The sequence below is a fragment of the Python bivittatus genome, unplaced genomic scaffold (genome assembly GCF_059951505.1).
Source record: "Python bivittatus isolate LINGU-HERP-01145 unplaced genomic scaffold, Pbiv_v1 ctg000850_np1212, whole genome shotgun sequence".
NCBI classification, from domain to species: domain Eukaryota; kingdom Metazoa; phylum Chordata; class Lepidosauria; order Squamata; family Pythonidae; genus Python; species Python bivittatus.
Genome location: NW_028277112.1, coordinates 64,892,677 through 64,915,132, shown reverse-complemented (window position 1 = coordinate 64,915,132; position 22,456 = coordinate 64,892,677). Strand labels below are relative to the sequence as shown.

The 22,456-nt window shown below is 40.9% G+C and overlaps 1 protein-coding gene across 1 annotated transcript in view; it reads right to left on the bottom strand.

The window, feature by feature from the left end:
• Nucleotides 1–2,562: 2,562 nt before the first annotated feature.
• The window catches only part of LOC103051640 (cysteine-rich protein 1-like), a 34,758-nt gene continuing 14,864 nt past the window's right edge, over nt 2,563–22,456 (bottom strand). The window contains exons 2-4 of the mRNA XM_007424185.4: nt 16,237–16,331; nt 10,173–10,227; nt 2,563–5,888 (exon numbers count right to left, since the gene is read on the bottom strand). Coding sequence (XP_007424247.2) covers nt 5,818–5,888; nt 10,173–10,227; nt 16,237–16,331 — 221 coding nt within the window. The 3' untranslated portion in view covers nt 2,563–5,817. The remainder of the gene's footprint in view (nt 5,889–10,172; nt 10,228–16,236; nt 16,332–22,456) is intronic.

Genomic DNA, 22,456 nt, shown 5'->3' with positions numbered 1-22,456 from the left:
AAGCATCTTAAGTAAACCAAAAGCCCTAGTAGCCCAAGAAGAAGAAAACAGGAGTCATCTGCAACACACAGTGTAAGGACTGTAACAGCCACTATGTAGGACAGACAGGCAGAAGACTAGCAGAGTGCATCCAGGAACACCAACTAGCAGTCAGAAGACATGATGAAAACTCCTTAATCTCACCACACAGGGACAGACTCGACCATAGTTTCAACTTTGGCTAAATCCAAAAACACTAGGGAATTCCTGGAAGCTTGGCATTCAGACAAATCAGCCATCAATAAAGTTGAACCACATTTACACACCATTCAAAAGAAAAAATAAAAAAGCTAAGAAGGAAACAAAAAGACCAGAACATATCCTCTCCAGCAACCAACACCCAGATAAACAGAGATTAACATCAGACAAACAGTCAAGCAGAACCTAATCAAGGAACTATCAAAGAGAAAACCACATCTCCACCAACACTGGCAGGGCAAGTTACTGTATATAAACAGGGAGCAAACCCCACACTCACTCGCACTGATGATGTTGCCTAGTTGGGTAATGAAATGTCTGCAAGGAAACAACCAAGCTCAGAGAGCACCAAGGACTCGGCAGAGCAAGACTCTATAATAGATCCATTTGTTTATTCAAACCAGTTCCATACCACATTACAAAGAATCCAGAAGTGGTTTATAATTTCTCGAAACAAAATAAAAACTAGAGGAAAAAACAAAATGAAACAATCCAGCATAAGACAAAGAAGTTAATATTTAAAAGCACATAAAAAGCACATAAAGCCATCAGCATTGGGGACTTGTGTAACACAGAGAGGAGATGTCACCACTACCTCAGAATATGCAAAGTGGGAGATGCTTTTGAAGATAGTGTACAATTCTATCCTGACAGATTAAGGGGGATGAAGTTGGAAGGGAACATGGTAGCATGCTTGGAGTGGAACAAGTGGAATTATTCTTCATCCATTCATCTATTCCTTGTTTTTTAAAAAAAGAATAAGTCAAGCTCAATTCTGGGAGCCCTTATGAATGTGGCCATGATGTTTTCTTGACAACACCACAAAAGGGGATTGCCGTTGCCATTTTCCACAATGCTTATTCAACTTCTCTAGCCTATAGCTCTGGATTCTCTAGACCTCTCCCATTCAAATATTAACCTGCCCCAACCCAGATTAGTTTATTTCAATGAACATCAAGAAAGCCCGTATTTCACACCAAACTTTAGGGAGGGAAGTTCCAAAGCAGGACGGGAGATGGCAATAAACTAGACTATTAAGTTAAAAAAAAAATCCGGGAAAAAAACAAATGGCAAACCACTTCTGTACTGTCACTAAGAAAATGACTCGGATGTGTCTCTGAAGTCATCAGGAATCAAGTCTGACTATTTTTACAACGAATGGATAAAGAACATTTCTATTCGTCACACTCCATGCATGTCACCATGCTCCCTTTCAACCTCACCTCCCAGGGATGCAATGATTATTAAGCTGCCAGGACGGAATTATACATTACCATCACCACATTTGTCCATTTGGAGATAAAAAGGTGGAATCTCCTGGCTTGAAGTTATAGGGGTTGGATATGCACCTATGGAGTGTATACAAAGTGCCCACCTCACTGTAGAATTCATAAGAAATTCCCATTCCATCTAAAAAAAGTAGAATCAGTACCTTGTGCTTTCCAGATAGGTCCAGGTGTATAAATGCAATGGTTATAACCTTATTCTTTGTTCTATACAAAATACGTTGTTTATATTATTCGTCCATTGTCCCTGACTGATTTGTTAGAACATCCTGTGGCTTGAATAACCCCCAAATCTATTCCATAATAAAATAAATTAACATCATTTAATCACTCAGTTAAATTATCCGCAGAAAATTATTGTGTCACCATAATAGAGTCTCTCCTTGAAGAATAGCACCTTAGAAGAATGCTTTCAATAATTCCTCCCCTACAAGTTATATCATGTGCCGTCATTTAACTAATATGGTCACAGAACAGATAACAGCAGCACTTTAATATTTCATACTGTTTTTTCAATACCTTGAAGGATCCATTTTAAAACCAATTATGACTATATTTTTATTAGTATTTATCTTCCTCAGTCCACAGCCATGTCAATATTTTTAAGCCTCCAAAATTAAGCACCCTCCGAAGTTCTCAAATGAGCATCCTACATTTATTTATTTATTTATTTATTTATTTATTTATTTATTTATTTATTGCACCTCTGTCTTTTCCCTTGAGAGCTCAAGGTGGCATGATCCCAAATTTTTATCCCCCAACAGCCCTACAAAGTAGGTTGGGCAGAGAGAGAAAGCTAGCTAGTGTGCACTGTGGTCATGTATGGACCTGGACTCCCTGGCTTTCATTTTAAGAAGGTCACTTCATGAAGAAAGAAAGTAGGGTAGAGTGTATCTAGCTAACTGGTTTGAAAACCAAAGACCTGACATAAGATAAGCTACAAAATACTCTTTGTTATTATATTTATTGCTACCAGTCATGTAATTAATCATTCTTTTCCTAGGCCCACAAGAATCCAGGCGTATAGCTTAGACGAGAAGATTTCTTTATTTTTTTATATATTACATTTATATCGCCACCCATTTCACACCAAGCGACTCGGGGGGCATCCAACAATGAAATAAAATAACAGATAGATAAAAACAATCATTATAAAAGATTAAAAACGTGATTATTCAAATACAACATTAAAAAGTTTACATGTTTTACATTTTAAAATATACAAACCCCATGGAGAGAGCATCTTAATCATAGTGGAGCCATCTAAACCACCTAATCTGCTCTTTTTTCAGAATTTTCTTTGATATCTGTACAATCAAATTAACAGGTGTGCCCTTTGTGAGCAAGAACAAACCAAGTTACCCAAAACAACCAAATCACTTCCCACGTCCAGTTGTGTATATTTGCTAAAGAAGCAAGCAGAGGGCAGTTGTAAAATAATGCAGGCAATTCTCAGCAAGACGTAAAGATTTGTTATTGATATACTCAAGGTCAAACAGTGAGTGACTTGGTTAGTTAGAGGTTGCAAACACAGGTAGAGAATTTTCCTCTCTTATTTAGATTTTACAGCAAAGTGCTTGGTGCCTTGGGTTCATGGAGTTAAATCAGAGGCTTATTTCACTGTTTATAACAAAGCGTTAAGAAGAACAGAATAAGGGAGGGCAAAATTTTGGTGATCACGACAGCTGCATTCAATCTCGCATGCCATACTGAGTTAAAAAAGTGATGGCGGGCAGGAAAAACTGGGCAAGGTGTAAAAAGAGAAGGTGGGAGGAGGCTTGACGGATGTTTAAAAGGACATGGCATTTTCAAGAGAACCAAAAGAAGGGCATGAAATTAAAAATCTTAGGAGACAAGGCTGTCCATGCTTGCATATCTTGGCCTCCACCACTGTCCAATATAATTTTTCTAAACTGAAGATAATTTTTTCAAACCAGCAACATATATTTTTTTAAAAATATAACACATTTATTGTATTGTGTCTTGCTGGGGTATGAGAATATGAATTTTAAAAGCAAAGTATTCCAACTCCAAAATATTGCTGAAGTTCAACAGCGCGTAAGCCTTAAATACAGAGTATTGAACAATTTTGTTGACTTTTCCCCCCAACCCGTAATCCTTTCAAATATTTAGTCCTAAACATTACCTACTGTTTCCAAGTGATTTTGCGCTGAAATTCAGCAACAGATTGTCGTTTCTGGTGGCTAATAAAGTTTTTGATAGCAAATAAGGAATGGCCCCCTTCAGCTCCCCAAATCAGGGAAGAGGGGGAGATTGCATGCAGGCCATTGGTGACCCACCCCTAAATTGAAAGACTCCCCAAGAAACAATTAGACATGATCTGAGAAAAAGCAAGGAATGAATTCTCTTCTCTTTCTCTTAATGGAGAATTTGCATGGAGGGAAATTCCAATGTGACGCTCTGCAGCTCAATCAGAAGGTACACCATGATTCTTTGGAATATATAGAAGAGATATAACTTTAAAATGATCTGAGGGAGCCTGTGGCGATGCAATTTAAGGGATAGAGACATCTAAGCCTTTGGTGGGCCTGGGGTCTCAGAAATGATATTGGGATAAAACTGAAAGGAACTTGCATGCACCAAGGCTGTTGCTCCATGTAGCTCATGGGATTAGATTCAAAGAATACTTGAGTGGCTTAAAAACAAACATGCAGACCATTTGTTAATAACCTTCTCCCACAAGTGGAGAACCATTCACACCATCCATAATAAAGTCCCCAACCTATGTTTATAAAATGAATGAATCTTCTTTGGCGAATGGGAGTGCTGGGGGAGCCTGAACACTGGATTCTCACATTTCTTTTAAGGTTACAGGAATAGACAAGCTTATTTATCTCAGGGGGATGATGTGGGTGTCAAGAAAGCACAGCAAATGGCTAGCCAATTTATTCATGCTTTATTTATCTATTTAGATTTTATTAATGTATTTATTTAGATTATTTAGATTATTTTTACCCTCTTCCGTTCTCATGTACTTCTGAGAGGTGGTTTTCTTTTCTGTCGTTATTTGTGTCCCTCAGAAATGTTTTGGAAATATATGAGTGGGGGAAAAAAAAAAAAATCCAGGACAGTAGGTTGATCTTATTACACGCAAACAAAAGTCAAGAGTTATATTTTGGGAGAAGTATACATTCATTCATTCATTCATTGACATAGGATGATCATGTAGATCTGGGGCTCTCAGAAGTCACCAGAAATAATAGTAAGTGTTCAAAATATTTATTTATTTACTTATTTGTTTATTATAAAGTTATGACCCAGCTTTCTGCTTATTTAAGGGGGTGAACAATAGATTGATTGATCACAACTCATTCGAAACTCCAAAACAATCAAACCATATCAAGCATATTCCATGCAGAAAGCACTTCACTCTGTCATGGCATACCATCTTTGAACGTTGATGTGCTGGCTGAGAAGCATCTTGACATAATACAGGAAAACAATTGCAAAAAGTATGTTATTATGTGTGTTGGACATGTGGCTTGATTGCTGTTAGCTCTTTATAATGAGATGTAGTTTCATTATACATAAATCCAAGGATTATCTTACAGCATAATGCGGTACATTTTCTCAAAAGTAGATCATCGTGGGCTTAGTGCCTACACTTTAGGATTGCAGGCATTAAACCTATGGTTCCTATAACTGGTTGGTGAAGACAGAATATCAATTATGTGAATTAGGCACACCTTTTAGACAATGGAGAACTTGCTTTAGCCTGTACTTATTGCTCATTTGTACCCCAAAGCCCTAGGAGAATATTTCATGAAATATTAAACATATGCCAAACATGAAAACTCAATTCATATTTTCCATCGCTAGCACATCTATAAATATGCCCATGACTATCTGGATTGATTGTGAAATTGGGCCAATCCTGCTCTATCTTGTCTGTATTAAAAATGTCCATTCAGCTTTTTCGCTTGATTTCTGAATACAAGATATAATGATGAATAAAGTGCACAAAAGTAAATTGTTCATTGAAACGCTGCATATTATCAATAAATACCAAATGCACATACCAAAGGATAGTCTCCATTTTCCAATCTGTGCACATTTTAACTGTAACCTATTGAAATGTATTTATTACAGCTGCTATTTGAATCAGCTGTAGCATTAACACTCTTTCAGAAACTGTCTTACTGTATTTGTACTCATATTTATAACCAAGCAATATCCTTTCCCAACTTAAAGTCCTTTAAATGTGAACTTGGAATATTGTTTTATAGAATGCTACTTCTGTAGCATAACAAAAGACAGACATCTAGGAGATTTTTCAGATTTCTGCTGGAACTCTGGAAGAAGAAGATGCACCAAAAGATGAACGGGATCTTGAAGGTCTTGCTCCTTAAAAAAATATTTTTATATGTTAGGGATGGATGGATAAAGAAAAAACTACATTCAGCTTTCATAAGTTAAGCAATTCAAACACAGAAGCATGCCAAAAAAGATGGTGCACCAGAAACCTGATCTGTACCACTTCCTCTGGCGTTTTTATCAACATTTCTCCTTGTTAGGAAATTACACTGGCTCAGTTTTGCAGAAGGTTTGCAAAACCTAATATTGGCAATGATCAGGTAAAAGCGAAAAAAAATAATGACATAATTTCTATAATACAACCTCCTGGTCCTATAATGCAGAGGCATGAGACTAAAGATATGAGTTCTCCCTGCCCCCATTTTTCAAAGCTAGTTCAATCTCACAAGGGATACATAAAATCAAACTTTATTGAAAAAATATGAATATATTTTTGTTTAGGGATAAAATGCAATTTACAATTTATAGGGCATTCAGTAACTGCAATTAATTCATTGAATTAAACAAAAAAAATATAAGGCTTCCAGCAGACTGCAAGATGTTACTGATCTGTTTCAAATCATCCATGCTTCTAGTTTACATAGCACAAAAACTTTTCCAAGGAAAGATGATCTCAAGAAGTCTGGAAGAAAGAGGTATCCTACTGCATATCTTTTTTCTTGCAAGCTTTCATTTGCTGCATTTGCAGAGAGAGGAGAGGTAAGACAAAGCTGCAGTTCTTGGCTAAAACTGCCAGATCTGGGTTCCAAAAAACCAAATCGCCACTACATGGAAGAGAGATACCGGAAACTTTCTTGACACCTCTTGTCCATCTCAGTTTTTGCAGCCCAGATCTGGTAACCATATTCTTGGTAGTACTCCCATACACAGTGGAATACTTAGCACATGATACTGAATCAAAATTTAGGAAGCTTGTTATGGATCCGTACAGTGAGTGGACCCGAGCCATTTTGTCCTATTAAACAAATCATGTTTAAATAAACTAAGCAAACCATTATTACTCATATCATTTGAGGGAAACATCTCACTCTTTAAGATTTAAAATGTGCATTGGGATAATTTCTCAATTTAGCCAATTTAAGGCTTCTGAAAAATATGCAAACATTTGAGATGTTTTTAGTCTCATCAGGTAAGGCATTAGAAGAAGCAATTCAAGAAGAATGGAGATTGAAAAGTTATATGGAAACAGAAGTTATGACTCCTACTGTTTGAATCTCAAGATATTGCTGGGGGGGGGGGGGGAAGAGGAGACTATAGATATTTAAGTTGAGCTCAGAAAAAGAAACAAACATTTCTTGCAGTTCTGAAAATATGAAGTCCAGCTACAATTCATTGGATTATTGGATTATTGGAATGTTTGCATTCTCCTTGGACATTTTCTTAAGACTGGCTTTTCTCTCTGCCCAGCTGATGTTTGCAACAATTAGTCAGATTAGTCAGATCTGGAGATCTTGAAATATTGCATGATGTTGTGTGGACTTATTAAGGACTAACCTTTAAGATGGATTTTTGCAGCCTAGAATATGGCCAACCTATTGGGTGGTAAAAGGTACCCCACCCCCCGTACACTTGTAAACTGGATTCACTACAAACCTATGGGATGCCCCTCCCCCCCCCCCACACACACACAATATATATGAACTGCTTAAAGGGCCCTTGTAAGAAAACATTCACAGCAAGCTGAATTGACCCTGAGTGGTGACAGGGAGAAGACTTAGTCAGGAACCTGTGGCCCAGTAAATCAGATTGTTTGTATTCTCTGACCATATCTCAGAGATAGTATGGCTAGCATGCTGACCTAGAAGGAAGGGATAAATAATAATAAAGTCACATGGATGGATGTATCTAAAATATTCCACCATCATGCTGTAATTTCTACTGTGACGGCCTTTTTCTTTGCTTTGTCTTTGCAATGGAGTGGGCCAAGGGTATATAAGCCCTGGTTCTACTTTTGCTCATGGCCGCTCAGCAAAGTATCAAAGCTTTAGTGGAGGTCCAGTATTCTGTATGATTGCTTGTATGCATCCAAATAAAATTATGTTGTATCTTCAGAGTGATTTGGTTGCTTTAGGTGATCCAGGTTTTGGCCATAACACTATCGGTAACCTAGTGGCTATTCTTGCTTTCTGCGTGACTTGATCCTAGTGCTCATTGGAAATGTGTTATAATTGATAGGTGCTATACAAAAATAACGTTAAGAGAAACAAAGTTAAGCATCTAGAAGACAGTATGACAAGAAAAGGCAAAAGGAGAGGACAGAAAACTTTAGAAAGCAGAAAGTAGTCACATTTTCCTTAAATAATTAAGAATTGTTAAATAGCAACAAGGGTGGGAGCAAAGGAAGGAACAAAACAGTTAAATAGAATGATTAGACTAACTTCAGAATCTCTGGAGAGGCCTTCCACTAGCATAAAAATGAATTGTGGATATTTCTGATAGATTTATGTTGAAGCATCGTTGAGCTTTTAGCTGTGCTTTTACCAAGAACAAGCTGAGAGACTGCTTCTTTAGTGGATTTACAATCTAAAACAGATTTGGAAAAATTATAGTAAACAAACTTTGATCTTGTACTTAAGGGCATAAACTGGAATGATTTCCTAGGAATCTAGGAAAGTTGAATGTAAATCCCTTATTCTCCTAAATTGGGACAAGATTGATCAAATTGATCAAATGCCACATTCTACTCTCTGGAAGAAGCTAAGAATATGTTTTGAAAAGGGTATGTCGTTGTTTCAAATATGCTCTTTTTGCAGCTACTAATTTGTTGGACTGTTGGGATTAAGATATTTTTCTTCAAAAAAATGGATCCTAAGCAGCGGAAGGAGAGAGTGAGTACTGGGGTTGCCCACCAGCATAATTGGAGACTAGCACATTGTGTTCTACATATCTGGAGTTTGGAAAGAGCTTGCTGAGTAAGTGGCAGATCCCTTTCCACCCCAGCTTCTATGTACAAAAAGAAGGATGGCATTGGACCATGCTGAAGTAGGGATAGGACTGATTTTTCCTAGCTTCGGTGGCTTTTTAGTTTTCATTTTTATGAGAAGAATTGTTGCTGAAGTGAAAGGATTAGAGCTACTCAGATGCTGTAGACCTTTAAAGTAAAGTTCCATGAAATCAGTATAGTTTGGACTAATGATGCCGAATGGTGAACTGCAGATTAGTTGTCTTTCCACCCAACAGTGGGGACAAGTAATCCAGTCACTTGAATCAGATGACACCATTCCTGACTTGCCCTCCAATAACTTCTATAAGGCAATCCAAACAATGCATCTCTTGAGCATTGAGTTAACTTCATACTCATATTTACCCTGATTAGTTATCATGCATAAGGGCTGGCCGCCCAGCTTGAAAGGTTCAAAAGATGCATGCCGCAATTTAATGGAACATGGACATGGAGAATACGTTGCCTCCTGAACTTGTTCAGCAGAGACCCCTTGAGAGGGGGAGCATGATCACACCTGTCTCCATGCCTCCCACACTTGCACATTTGAGATCAGTGAAAAATGGACTTACATATGTACAGTTGTGTGTGAGTAAGGCTCTACTTCACGATCAGGAACTCTAGGATTGCAAAGAAGATTCTGTACTAGGGTCCTTTCTTAATGCTGCCAGGATAAATATAAAGGCTTTAGGGATGATAACTACTTGGGAATCCAAGTAGTTTCCAGGTCATTTTAACTAAGAGAGCAGTTCTGAGAAAAACCAAGCAAGAGAAGTGGCTATTTTGGTTTGCGATGGTAAAAGTTGCAAACATGAAGCAAAGCCCTTTTGATGCACATATAAGCCTCCTGTTTGCAACAACTGCTGCCAGAAGCTAGCTGTCAATCAACTTTGAACATTCAGCAACAACGTTTTCTCTGTCCTTCTTGCTGGAGGTTGAAACTTAGCGTGTATGCGTGTGAACATTTCAGATAATGGTTATTTGACCTGAGCAATGATAACGGAAGCATGTTTTATAACTATAACAGAAGGAGACATATTTACAGGAAATACATTATAAGGATGGGAAAGGCCCAGCACCTAGCTAGCTACATCCTGCCAAGAAGAAAGTCTTAAGAGCGTACACCCTGTGCATTGATGCCTGGGAACAAAAGCAGAAGGAAGGAACCTGAGATTAGCAACCTGCTAGCCAAAGAGCAAGCAAAGTAACTGACAAAGAGGGGACACAGAGGAAATCTTGAAATCTCTATTCACCCCCTACTATTGGTTTGTGGTCAGTCAGTGCTATTTAGCTTGGACCTAAAACACTTCTTCCCCTGCCCTCCAGCGTTCCTTCTCTATTACATGCAACTGGTTCCCAGAACATAAGTTTACCTCTTGGTCCAAAACGCTGAAGATAGCAATGGGTGCAATAAGGCTTGTCATCATACTGTGAAAGTAGAAGAGAAACAGGGATAAGTGGTTGCATATTTACTAAAGATATTCACTGACTGTTGATCTCGTGGAGGTAGTTGCACCTCCTGCAGATAGATATGTGAGGATGGATAATGGGATCCTGATCATAACTGTTCCAAATCATTGGAATTTATATCACGTCCCACTGGGCTAAAAACAAAATTACCATTGGAAGGCCAAAAGAGAATATGAATCAGTCTGAATCTGGAACAAAAATGTCTGTGATGTAAGAGATGCTCCTGCAGGAATTCTGGCAAGGAAGATTGGTTCTAGTATTATCTGTGCACACACTTGCTATCCATCTGCTCAACCTGAGGTGGAGGGATACATTTGTCAAGTCTGATCTCTTTCAGTTTCTCACTGTTCCACTCTTACATTCTATTTCTACATCAGTATGAAGGTTTCTCTTTTGAAAAAAAATCTGCAAAAAACAGTGCACGTTATAACACACATTTTTCTAGCAGACACGACTTTGTTTTTAGATTTTTTTTATCCCGCCTTTATTATTTTTATAAATAACTCAAGGCAGCGAATGTACCTAAGACTCCTTCCTCCTCCTATTTTCCCTACAACAACAACCCGGTCAGGTGAGTTGGGCTGAGAGAGAGGGACTGGCCGGCCCAAAGTCACCCAACCAGCTTTCATGCCTAAGGCAGGACTGGAAGTCACCATCTCCTGTTTTCTAGCCTGGTGCTTTAACTACAACTCATACACCTGCCAAAAGATGCTTGAAAGTTTAAACTGATCCCTCCTATTCCAGGCACTGAAGTCCACCCAGGCTTCATTTTCTCCTTGAAGTCTATTTTCCTTAAATCAGGTACTAATGGAAAATTAAACGCATGTGCCAGTCCAACATATTTGGACTTTTTGAAAAAAAAAATGATGAATTAGCAAGACACCCCCTTCCACTATTTCTTATTATCAACATTTTCTCAGACTCCTGGAATGTATCTTGAGTCTAAAACCATTTCCATGTGGGGGGTAGAGGAGATTTGCCATTATGCCTCCTTCAAATGTTCTTGTTAAGGGGATTTAAATTCTGGTGAAGATGTGGGTGTGATCATGCAGAGTAAAACACATGGCTGTTGTTGCATAGGGGGAACAGGATAAAAGCTGAGAACTTAGTAAGGAGTTCCATGTGGGAAGTTCATACAGTTACGACTAAGAGATCGTAGTTATACTTTAGTTTTGTATTTTATTTTCCCTTTATAAGAAAGGTTTACTCTGAACTTAACACAATACTAAAGTCATTGTCATTTCACTCCCACCCACTGGCCCACCCAGGATAGCCTATTCTTCAAGGCTAAAATGCACTGGAGCAACCTGACCTGTGTGTTTTGCCCATTCAGAGAAATGGTGTTGGTGCTGGTAGAATGTAGCACTTAATTTATAAAATGTTGGTCAAGACTGAATCCTGAGTTAAAGTCTTACCATCATCTACACTACCTGGTTGTGCTGAAATTTCTTATTGTTGAGGGAAAGGCACTCTTCACAATCTCCGTGGTACTGGGCTCATGACTGTAATGGGCTGTGAGAACAACCTTGAGGGACAGGAGGAAGAGCCACAGCCAAGACAACCGTCAGATAAGAGAAATCTGAGTCCAAAGCAGAAATGTAATTTGAGAAAACATCTCAGACTTGACCCTCCTTAGTTCTCTTTAAGATAAAGGCGGGGAGGGGGGAGGCAGATTCAGACTTGCAAGATTGATGTCACCTCTGCAAGGTAGACCAGAGAAGGAAACCAAAGTTATGAATGCTAATACTACTTTTATTATAGGGTTACAGTAATAGATCTTGCAAGTCTGAATGTCCCTCCACCTTCCTGCCTTCATATCCCTGTAGTTGAATGCCATCATTCCTGTCTGGCAACTAAGCCAATTTAGTTCCATGTTGGCTATTGTGGAAGAGGAACTCTTCCGAATTTGTTTTTCAGTTGGAAACCCTAGAGCTCTGGGAAAGATCTACTTACCGCACTGTCTCTCCCTAGTGATATCTACCGGTTTCATCCGGCAGGAGAGGCATGCTTTGGGTCCCATCTTCAAGGGAACGCCATTTGGCGGGACTCCGGAAGAGAGTCATGGCACCCACCCTCTGGAACGTCATCCCTCTGGAGATCAGACTCACCCTGCTGGCTTTTCGCAAGGCCTTAAAGACTTGGTTTTGCCATTGAGCCTGGAGCCCTGTGGGTGTGCCCATTTCATGGCTGCGGTGATTGGGGATGACTGTTCTTGCTTTTGCTTACTGTTTCTCTTTTGTTTTTAATTGGTAGCCATCCAGAGTCATTGATATGGGTGGCTATATAAATTTAATAAATAAATAAATAAATAAAATAATTTTCCCATTGGAGAGTGCTTCTCGCTTCATCCTTCCTCCTGGCTCCTGAGCTTAGGAGCCTTAACAGCTCTTGTAAGGAAAAGACCCCTTAAGAGCTTTTCCTCTCCTTCTCGGCAACCTTGGCACGGCAAGCAGGGATGAGAATGCCAGTTTCCACCTTCTCTTCGGTGGTGGACCTCCCCTTGCGACATGCCAGATTGCTTTGTTTTTTCATTTCTTCTCTCCCGCTGCCCCTGCCTTTACTTGGAATGAGGATGGAGAGATTTTGGTTGCTACAAGTTATGCAGCAGCTCAGGGCAGGTGGTGATCTTCTCAGACGCTCAAGGTTTTGAATCAACAGAAGAGAATACAAGTGCTTCTGAGGAACTGTGGGAGTTGAGATGGAAGTGCCCTTGGTTTCAGGAGCTGATCCCCGATGAAAGGACACCAGACTGAGAGTTGATCTGCAGGACAATCATATTATGCAGCAATTTCTGGGCTGACCCATTGGGAAGACCATGTTTTTGGATATGAAACTTCATGAATTACTCCTAAATGTCCAAATCATCACTGATGTTAATGACAAACCCAAACAGCTCAAGAACGTGTGCTGTTCTGGACTGTATTTCCTAATCCATACCAAAGAAAATAAACCATGAAGTCACTGGTCTCAGCTTCACATCTCTTTTTTTTAAATAAGGCATTACTAGAAAGTGGTAGGAGATGCTGCTTAACAGTAGTCATACATAGTCCATACAGCCTTATATATAAACCCCATCATAAAAATGAAACTGGCAATAACTAATAAAAATCCTTCATCATTGGTTTGGACTGTTGTTTTGTTTTTTAGTCACTAGATGGCATTGAGCTTAACTATCTGGCCAGAGTCAGGGGTGCTAGTCTTGGAAAGAATAATGTGCTTTGTCCAGCTTCCCATGTGTATAGATACTTGTGTTTAAGACCTGAGGACACATGGCTTGGGTGTACGCATGTGTTTACACCATTGTAGAATCCTGCCTTTTCCAACTGATGCCTGCAGAGGTACTGAGACTGGAACAACAAAACTGCCAGCTGGCTGGGGATTCTTAGTGTGGCAACCTAAGCATCTGGAGGACACCAAGTTGGGGAAGGCTTGGAAGGAACAGTAAGAAGGAAGACAATTAATCAGCCTTCCAAGACAGGTTCCTTTCCAAACAGACCTCTTTTATTTCAGGTCCTTTCTAGCAATGCCTGTGCTCCATAATTTGATCATATCTATGTTATTCCAGATGAGCCTAGGAAGCTACATTAGACCAACTCAGTACATTGTTCTCCCTAGTCCATTACTAACTCTGATGACAGGCAGCATCTCTCCAAAGATTTTTGCAGCCTGTTTCTGAAAACTTACTTAGACGTTTTATCTCCATCTTCATTGTTAACTTTCTTTCCATTTAACGTGCCCTGCTAAAATATGCAAATAACATCCCTAGCTTAAGGCTGTTAATAATTAACAGGATCATAGCATGTGAATTTAACCCTTTCCTCCCTTGCTGCAATTCTAATGAAAATCCCTTCGCTGAAACGGTTATTTGCATTGGGATTGCCCCCATCAAAGTTAGAAGGAGGATTTCCTCCCGTGTCAACTAACAACTTCTAAGGAGCCATTCTCTTGAGCAAAAAAGTTCAGGGTATGACCAGTGGAGCAATCAAGATGGTAAAAGGGCTATCCATAACCGTCCCAAAATAAACTAAATCCTCTTAGGGGACATGTATGGACTGCTTGGATTTTGGTCACTGTTTACCCAAACTTGTACTAACAGTATCAACAGACTAAAATAGCCTACAGAACAAAACAATAAAGGGAATAATGGAATGTATTTTGTGCATCTTCAGGCCTTCCCAAATAGATGTGCTATGATTCCATGAATAATATTAGGGTTAGGGTTGACCCTAAATTTAATATTCTTAAATTTAGAGCAGTGTTTCTCAAACTTGGCAACTTTAAGACATGTGGACTACAACTCCCAGAATTCCCCAGCCAGCATGCACTAAACACTGATTTAGAGCTCTTTAATGAAGAAAACAGACTTGAGGGAAGGTTGTGAAAAGTAAATTTCAGGAAGTGGGTCTTGCAATTATACATTTTTGTGCTCAGTGGGCATATTTTTACTTCTCTTCCCGAAGCATTTTAAATGTGGCTGAAAGGATAGACACCCTTGCTGTGTCAGGGCCATTTTATATACTATGAATTGTTCGTGCATCCCAGGCAGAAAACTTGATTTAATGCTGCCAACTGGATCAGACATTCTTAAGGAAACCACTTTGCAGTGACAGTGAGCTTAATTTGCTGCTTTGGCTTCACCCTAAAAGGACGTACACAGGAATCGATTCTCCTTTCCTGTGATCCAACAGAAGGAGTCAGTGCTTCACAGTTCCCTTCCCTGAAATGGAATGATGTTGTTTCTTGGTTCTGCGCTCTTTTCTGGCCAAGCAATAAGAGATAGTCTATTGCTGTTGCACTGAAATTTCTGCATCAATGCCTCCAACGTAGCATCACTGAAAGCAACATAGCATTATCGCTAACTTGTGTCATTTCCAATAACTATGCCTTAACCCAACAGGATAATTTAAGAGGAAGACATTAAGGTTTTAATGGGTGCAAAAGCCTCTCTTGCTAGAGGCAGCTTGGAGTTACTGGGGTAGCTGGATTTAGTCCATGCACCTTCTCCATTCATTATTGTTATATTCCAATGGGGTGATGAGCCAGACCAGCCTTGTCTGGATTTGGAAGCTAAGGAGGATTGGCCTCCATTAGTACTTGGACAGGGGACTACTAGAGAATCCCAGAATTGTAGGTCAGATGGGAAAGTTAAAACAAGAACCACAACAGAAAAAGGCAAGCCATGTTCCTATTACTATTGAGAAACTGCATGTCCATTCAGTCACCCAGAGTTGAGATGACTTGAAGCCATCTTTAGCTGGTTTTCATGGCATTCAGATATTTGTCGTGGCATCCACTATAGTAATTGAACAGAACTGGAGCTATTTTGAGTCTTCCCCTCAGCTGTCAAGCTTGGTAGGCCTTTACTGTAATTAGTCTTTTTCTCTGTGAAATGAAGTGCTCAGCATTCCATCACAGTCGACCTGCTTGCTGAAACATAACTAAGAGACATGCATCTGGGGAGGAGGCTCCATGAAGGAACGAGTGGGACAAAACATGTGGGAGTTGCCACAGTTCTCAAGACATCAAGTTGGATTCCAAAAACCAAAGGAAACAGACACCCTGGGAGCCACCTAAGGGGGGACAATGCTTACATCTCATCTCTCCAGCAAACCTGGCATCTTGGCCAAAACTGACTGAGCCTCTGGGTGACATATACGAGGGTTCTGTATACAGAGATGCAACGTATGCACAGATACAAACAAACTGAGGTTCCTCTTGCCATATATAAACCTTTTCTCCCCCCTCTCTTGCATACCCACATTCCATTCTGCTGGATTTGAGCCAACTGTAACCTATGTGTTCTCCTGCCAGGGCCCCCTTCCCTTTGCCCAGCCAAAAGATTAAAGCAGCCTTCACTGGCAAACCAGTTCCAGGCAGCCTTTGAAAATGAAGCCCTCTATCAGGAGAGATTGCTCTCAGGGGGTAACAAATTACAAGAGGAGGCAGATGTGGTGGTTTGTTCTATACCTCAGCATGCTGGCCAGGACTGAGCTGCCGTTTGCAATGGTGGCACTTCAGGCAGAGGGGATGGTAGTCTTTGCCAAGAGAACGCCTCCGCTCAGCTGTTAAGAGAAGGGAAAGGTATGAGTGATCGTACAACTCCAAACCCCTCATTAATAGGAGAAGGTATACAGAATGCAGTTTTGATCTGCAAAACACCTTGCCAGAATTTCAGAATCAAAGGGGCTTATCCTTTTAGAATCTTTGAACACAGGGGCAATTGACATTTTTTCCTCTCAGTTGGACCCCACAAGTTTCTGTTTAACAGTTCTTATCTTTAGCTCTACAGACATATTAAAATCATAACGGTTTTAATGCACGTCATTTGTGTTGTCCAATGAAGGGCACGTGGGCTTTTGAGACTTTCAAGGACATTTCTCCCCTTGCTGCAAGGGAGAAATCGCTTTCTGGACAGAAGGAAAGAAAATTCGTAGGCAAAATTAAAATTTTAAAAGGACGGCTATATTTTACACCTTTGCCATTCTGTGTGTGCAGCCCAGCTGGGATAGCCTGCCAGGACCTGAGATTGCTGAGCACAAAATACCGTATCTGCAGCAGCAGGAAAGGGCCTGTTTGCACCAGATCATGGGCCCAATGCCTCATTCCAAGATGTCATAAGTATATGGGAAGGTCCCTGGTGGCTCAGTCCACCGCTCTGTGTCACATGGTCGCCAGTTTTGCTTGTTCAGGATGAGTACAGACAGGAGGGAATAATCTGCTCTCATCATGGGCTAGAAAACCCTCCAAACGGCCAATGCTGTTTGGGTGATATAGCCAGAAAATTAAAGGCAACCTGGGCAGATGGACAGGGCAGGTTTCAGGAATCCTCAGGGCCCAACCGATCAAAAGCCACTACTGCCGTTCTGCCTCCCTCTTTGTGGAGCACGGACGGGCAAAGCTGGGACCACATCGTACAGTTCCAGCAAAATGCTTGCCATATATCACTATTGGTTTTCAGGTCATGCTCCCTTCTCTCCCTGGGTGCCCTCCAGATAAGTGGGGACTCCAAGTCCCAGGGCATCAAAAGCCAATCACAGGGCCTTGTTAGTGGGAAAATAAGACAAAATATCTTAGAAATTGACACCATTGTTGGTGAAGCCATTGCTTTATTTGTTTTCTTAGGTTCTCCCCTTTGCTATAAAACAGTTCCAGGGCAATGGAAACAAGAAACAATAAAGCCGCTATCAAACAACAATATTTTACTGATATTTGTTGTTATCAATAGCAGCTTTGAACTTCTGGTGCTGCTAGTGAACATATTTAACTGTTTCTACCTAATTACTCACATTCAGTTTCTCCATCCTGGTGCCACCCAGGAGCATTAGGCTACTCATCTCATGCTTTCTGTTCATGCTTCTTGCAATTCGAGGGTGGGGGGTGCATCTCAGAGTAAAGCCTTTGAATTTGACTTTGAAGTTTCTTTCCACCACTCCCACAAGAATCTACCATAATACTCTTAATGTAGTTGTTAGCTGACTGTAGGAAACCTAGGTTCAAACTACTGCTTGGCTAGAAGGTTCATGAGTAACCACAGAAATGCGGTTTATACAGTACTTTCAATTTAGGAACAGATTCTGACAATAGGGATCATGTATCGTATCATTCCTGAAGTTCACAGAAATGTATTTTGAACATGTGCATATTTTTCGAATACACATTTTGATTACATAAGTTTAGGCATGTTTCAGAATCTTTTTTTTTTTTAATAGAAAAGAGGATAGTCTTCTATGCAGTCCCTGTGAATGACCATCCTTTGAAGTCTTTCAACAGGCCAAGCCACTTGGGCGCTGCAATGCTTAGACTCCACCAGGTTGATCTCTGAAACAGATAACTGTCTCCAAATCCAGGTTTAGATATAGCTAAAGACCACTGGTGTAATCTGAAAGGAAAGCCCTGAATCAGACATGCAAAGAAGGCACCTAGGCCATCATGGCAGCCATTTCCAATTCTGTGCAATGTTCATTAGGATGCTCGATAGCTGAAGGGGAGAGGAGTGAATGAGAGAAACTAGAGCTGAAGCATGAAAAGCACAGGAAAATCAGGAGTCACTGCAAGAGCCAAGAGGGCTTGTGTGCTTTGCTTGCAGAGGGCCTTGAGCACTAGGCAAGAAGAGTCCACTGTAGCTGCAACAGATTAAGTCCCAACCATTGCCCACTAGGCTATTCACCTCATTTGAGATGACTGTGTTATGGATGTGCAACCCACTTGCAAGCAATGAGAGGTTTATGGGGCAACAGTGCTACCCACACCAAGAATAAAATGGTCTATGCCAAGGTTCCTCAACCTTGGCAACTTTAAGACAGGTGGACTTCAACTCCCAGAATTCCTCAGCCAGCAAGGCTGGCTGGGGAATTCTGGGAGTTGAAGTCCACCTGTCTTAAAGTTGCCAAGATTGAGGAACCCTGGTCTACACCCTTAGCAGTTCAAGCAATTCTTGGTCTTCAAAATCTGTTAGCGATGTCTAGGGGATCCTTATTGCCTTAGGACCATCTTCTAGGCCCAATGCCTTCCAGATGTGCTGGACATCAACTCCAGCCGGCTGTTCTATAATTTTTTTGCACAGCTATGTAGTCAGGACTATTATACCTTTACAGTTTATCCTAACTCAGTGGGTTTATGTTCTTTGCCTCGCTAAGCCTCTGGGGGAAAGACAGAATATAAATGTAACACATACGTTCTATGGGATAAGTTATATGCTAAGGTTAATGGGGTTGAGAGAAAAGTAGGATTGCATCAGTGGCTGGGAAGGAGATTAAAAGGCTGTGCGTGATTGGTCTCTGCCTATCACGCCGAGCACCAAGACTGTAGCACACATTACCTGCCTTTCGCCGGTATATTAAAACATACATTCAAAACCTAGGCAAGCTATGTTATCGACAATTATTGTTCACAGAATTGTAAAGCCTTAAAGAAAAAGGTGAAAGAAATTCCATCTGTTTCCTTCCAGGTTATTTTTATCTCGCCTCTTGTGCCTTCCCTTGGTAGGTACTGTCTCTGATTAATAATGGAGCCATCTGATACTCGAAATAAATCTGTCAGCGTTTTGTCCCATTGCCTTCCTTCCAGCAGGATGCACTGGGACTTATTAAATGCATGATGCATCAGTCACACTTTAAAACCACGTTGCCTCCATTTGTTCAATTGCAGGGAATGCTGCCGTCGTCTATATTCAGCACAGAGCGTCCTCGCCTTTGGGAAAAGGCTGTTCTGCACTAGCTAAATGTTGCACTGCCCTTGTCGAGGTGAAGCATTAGTAAGCATGTGAGCGTATGCCCTGGAGAGAAGCTCCTTTGCATCAAGAGTCTGTGCAGGGCTCCACTTCCTATCAAATAAAACCTAACTCGGATCGCAGCACCTCAGCTTCGCTTCCACCATACCCACAAACCCCACAGCTTCATCTAAGCCAGTCTCTTCCTGCAACAGGGAGGGAGACTGATCTGGGATTGTAAAACTATTTTCAGGTCTGATTGTGATATTTCTTAAAGATGAAGTTGCAGGGCAGTTGAAAAGAACAACTCTTTGAGGGATGGCATGGGTGTGAGGGTGGGGAACCATCAAGTTGTGTATGAAAGTGAAAGCATATCAAATACTGCCTTATTTATAATATACTTGATCACTGGAATGATGAAATTCCTAGATTCTAATGCAGCAGAGTAAGAAAATAGGCTTTTTAACAGAAAGGGGAAGACATGATTCAGAGCAGTTTCTGTACTTGAATCCCTGATGGGTATATTTTCACCTTGCTTTACTAGTTCACGCCAGCTAGCTTATTTTAATGCACCTACTGCCCTTCCTGAATTTGGTTAAGTGCCACAAATTTTAGCACAGCCTTCTGAAACTGGTGCCTGCCCAGATGTGTTGGATTTCAACACATAGAATTATCTCCTGCCTTTTCAAAAGCAAAGGAGAGAGAGAGAGAGAGAGAGAGAGAGAGAGAGGTAGTGATAGAGATACATTCTTTCACAAGGCATTAAAAAAAATCCTCTCTCACCCCTATGTGTGGCATGTGTCTTCCTCAATCTCAGGTCCTCTACCAGAGGCCTGGGAGTTTGAGGGTTCTGTGCAGGATCTGAGCTGTTCCTAGCACTTCACTCCTCTGGGCAGAGAGCTCTGAGGTTGTTCCTGGGATCTTTTAGAGCCCCTCTCCCAGCTTAGGGGTCAAGTGCTCCTACCACCACTAGGACCACTTTGGCTTTTATTTTTCACATCCTCTCTAGTTCCTCCTTCAGGCCCTGTTCTTCTCCAGCTTCTCATACTCCTTTTTCCTGATGTTGCTGTCACTTGGAACTGCTACATCTGTCACTACTGCTGTCTTCTGGTCCTTGTCTACTACCACAGTGTCTGGTTGACTACTACTACTTGCCTGTCTGTCTGGATCTGGAAGTCCCAAAGGATCTTAGCCTTGTTATTCTTCATGACTTTCTATGGAATCTCCTATCTGGACTTGGGAGTGTCTAGCCCATACACCATGCAGATGTTCCTGTACACAATGCCAGCTACTTGGTTATGCCGTTCAAAGTATGCTGCTCTTGCCTGCATCTTACACCCTGCCACTATGTGTTGGACTGTCTCTGAGGCCTCTGCACAGTCTGCACCTTAGGTCTTCTCTAGTGTGGTAGATCCCTGCTTCTATGGATCTGGTGCTTAGTGCCTGTTCTTTGCTGCTAGGATGGCAGAGGAAGTGTCATGGCATGTGTGTGTGTGTGTATAATGAGAGAAAGAACACAAGCTGGTGTACTCTAAGAAAGGAGAACTCCACCATAGCGAAGGCCCTTGAGACTGCTTAATGTAGCATTGCAATCAATAGTGCTGGACTGCATCTGGCTTGGCAGACACTGAACTATACAGGATTATTACAATATATATCAGGCCAGGCAACAGGCTACACAGCGGATCTCTTGGTGTGAAGTAAAATGGTATTATGTTGAAACCTGGAAATGCAGAAAAACAGCTGATTTGGAGAAAGCTGGGAGAGGCAGAGAGGTTGGTGACAGAGGCCTTTGGAGTTCAGGCAGTAGCATTCTACGCAATTGTAATGCCTTGACAGACCTGGAGAAGGAAGCCAATGATGTTTAGGAAGCTATTCTCCCAGGCTCTGGGACAGAGTGGAAGCTGAGCTCCTGCTGGATGGGTTTTCTTTGGATATATGTTGTTTTGGGGGCCATTCATGATTCTTTTTTGTGTTTTGTATTTTTTTTTATTACTTGTAATTGTAAGCCACCCAGAGTCTTTGGGAGTTGGGCAGCCTATAAAGTGTATAAATAAATAAAGCCCTCAGGATAGGAGAATGTCATAGAAGGAAGAGGGGAAAGATTTCATAGGAGGCCCCAAGTCCTTGGGGATAAACAAATATCCTTTTATACTAAGGATATACCTTTGGGTAGAGAGGTGCTCCTAGTATTGGGGGATTTGATTATTCAAAGCATATACAGATGGGTGTGTGACAGGTATACTGATCGCCTGGTGACTTGCTTGCATGATGCAAAGGTTGTAGACATTACAGGGTGTCTAGACAGTCTGGTAGGAAATGCTGGGAATAAGCCAATGCATGTTGGCATCAGTGTTGTAAGGAAAATAGTCAAGTCGTTCTGAAAGGAGATGTTAGGTAGTTCGTCAGGGCGCTGAAGTCCAGGGCCACCAAGGTGGTTCTCTTAGAAAAGATTCCTGTGCAACATACATACCTGGGAAAAGAGGTTAGATCTACAGTATAAGGCATCGGGAGGGACCTTTTGGGGCAAGTTAGGTTTGTACAAAAAGAATGCACTGCATTTGAATCAGGAAGGTACTAGACTGCTGGTGTATAATATTTAAAAGGTGGCACAACAGCTTTTAATCGGATTCCTGGGGAGGGCAGGAATCCGTTGAAATCAGGATGTAAGCACCTGATTTAAACTGGTGCAGAAAAAAGAGGGTTAAAATACGTATTTTTCTAACTGTTCAGTGTGAGACAGCGTAGATCTAAGAAGTAAGTATAACTGAGCAAGAAAACCACAAAGTCACAAGGGTAAAAGTGCACGCCACAGATCTAGCAACTACTGCAGAAACTGGATGAATAGAAATCACCAACTGGGCTAGAGTGATCTCTGGAAATAAGCTGCATAGGAAAGGCTGGGAAAGGAGTATTAGGGATGGAACATGTCAAAGAGAACACAGAATCCCATGAAGTAAAAATTACAAATGGAAGGAA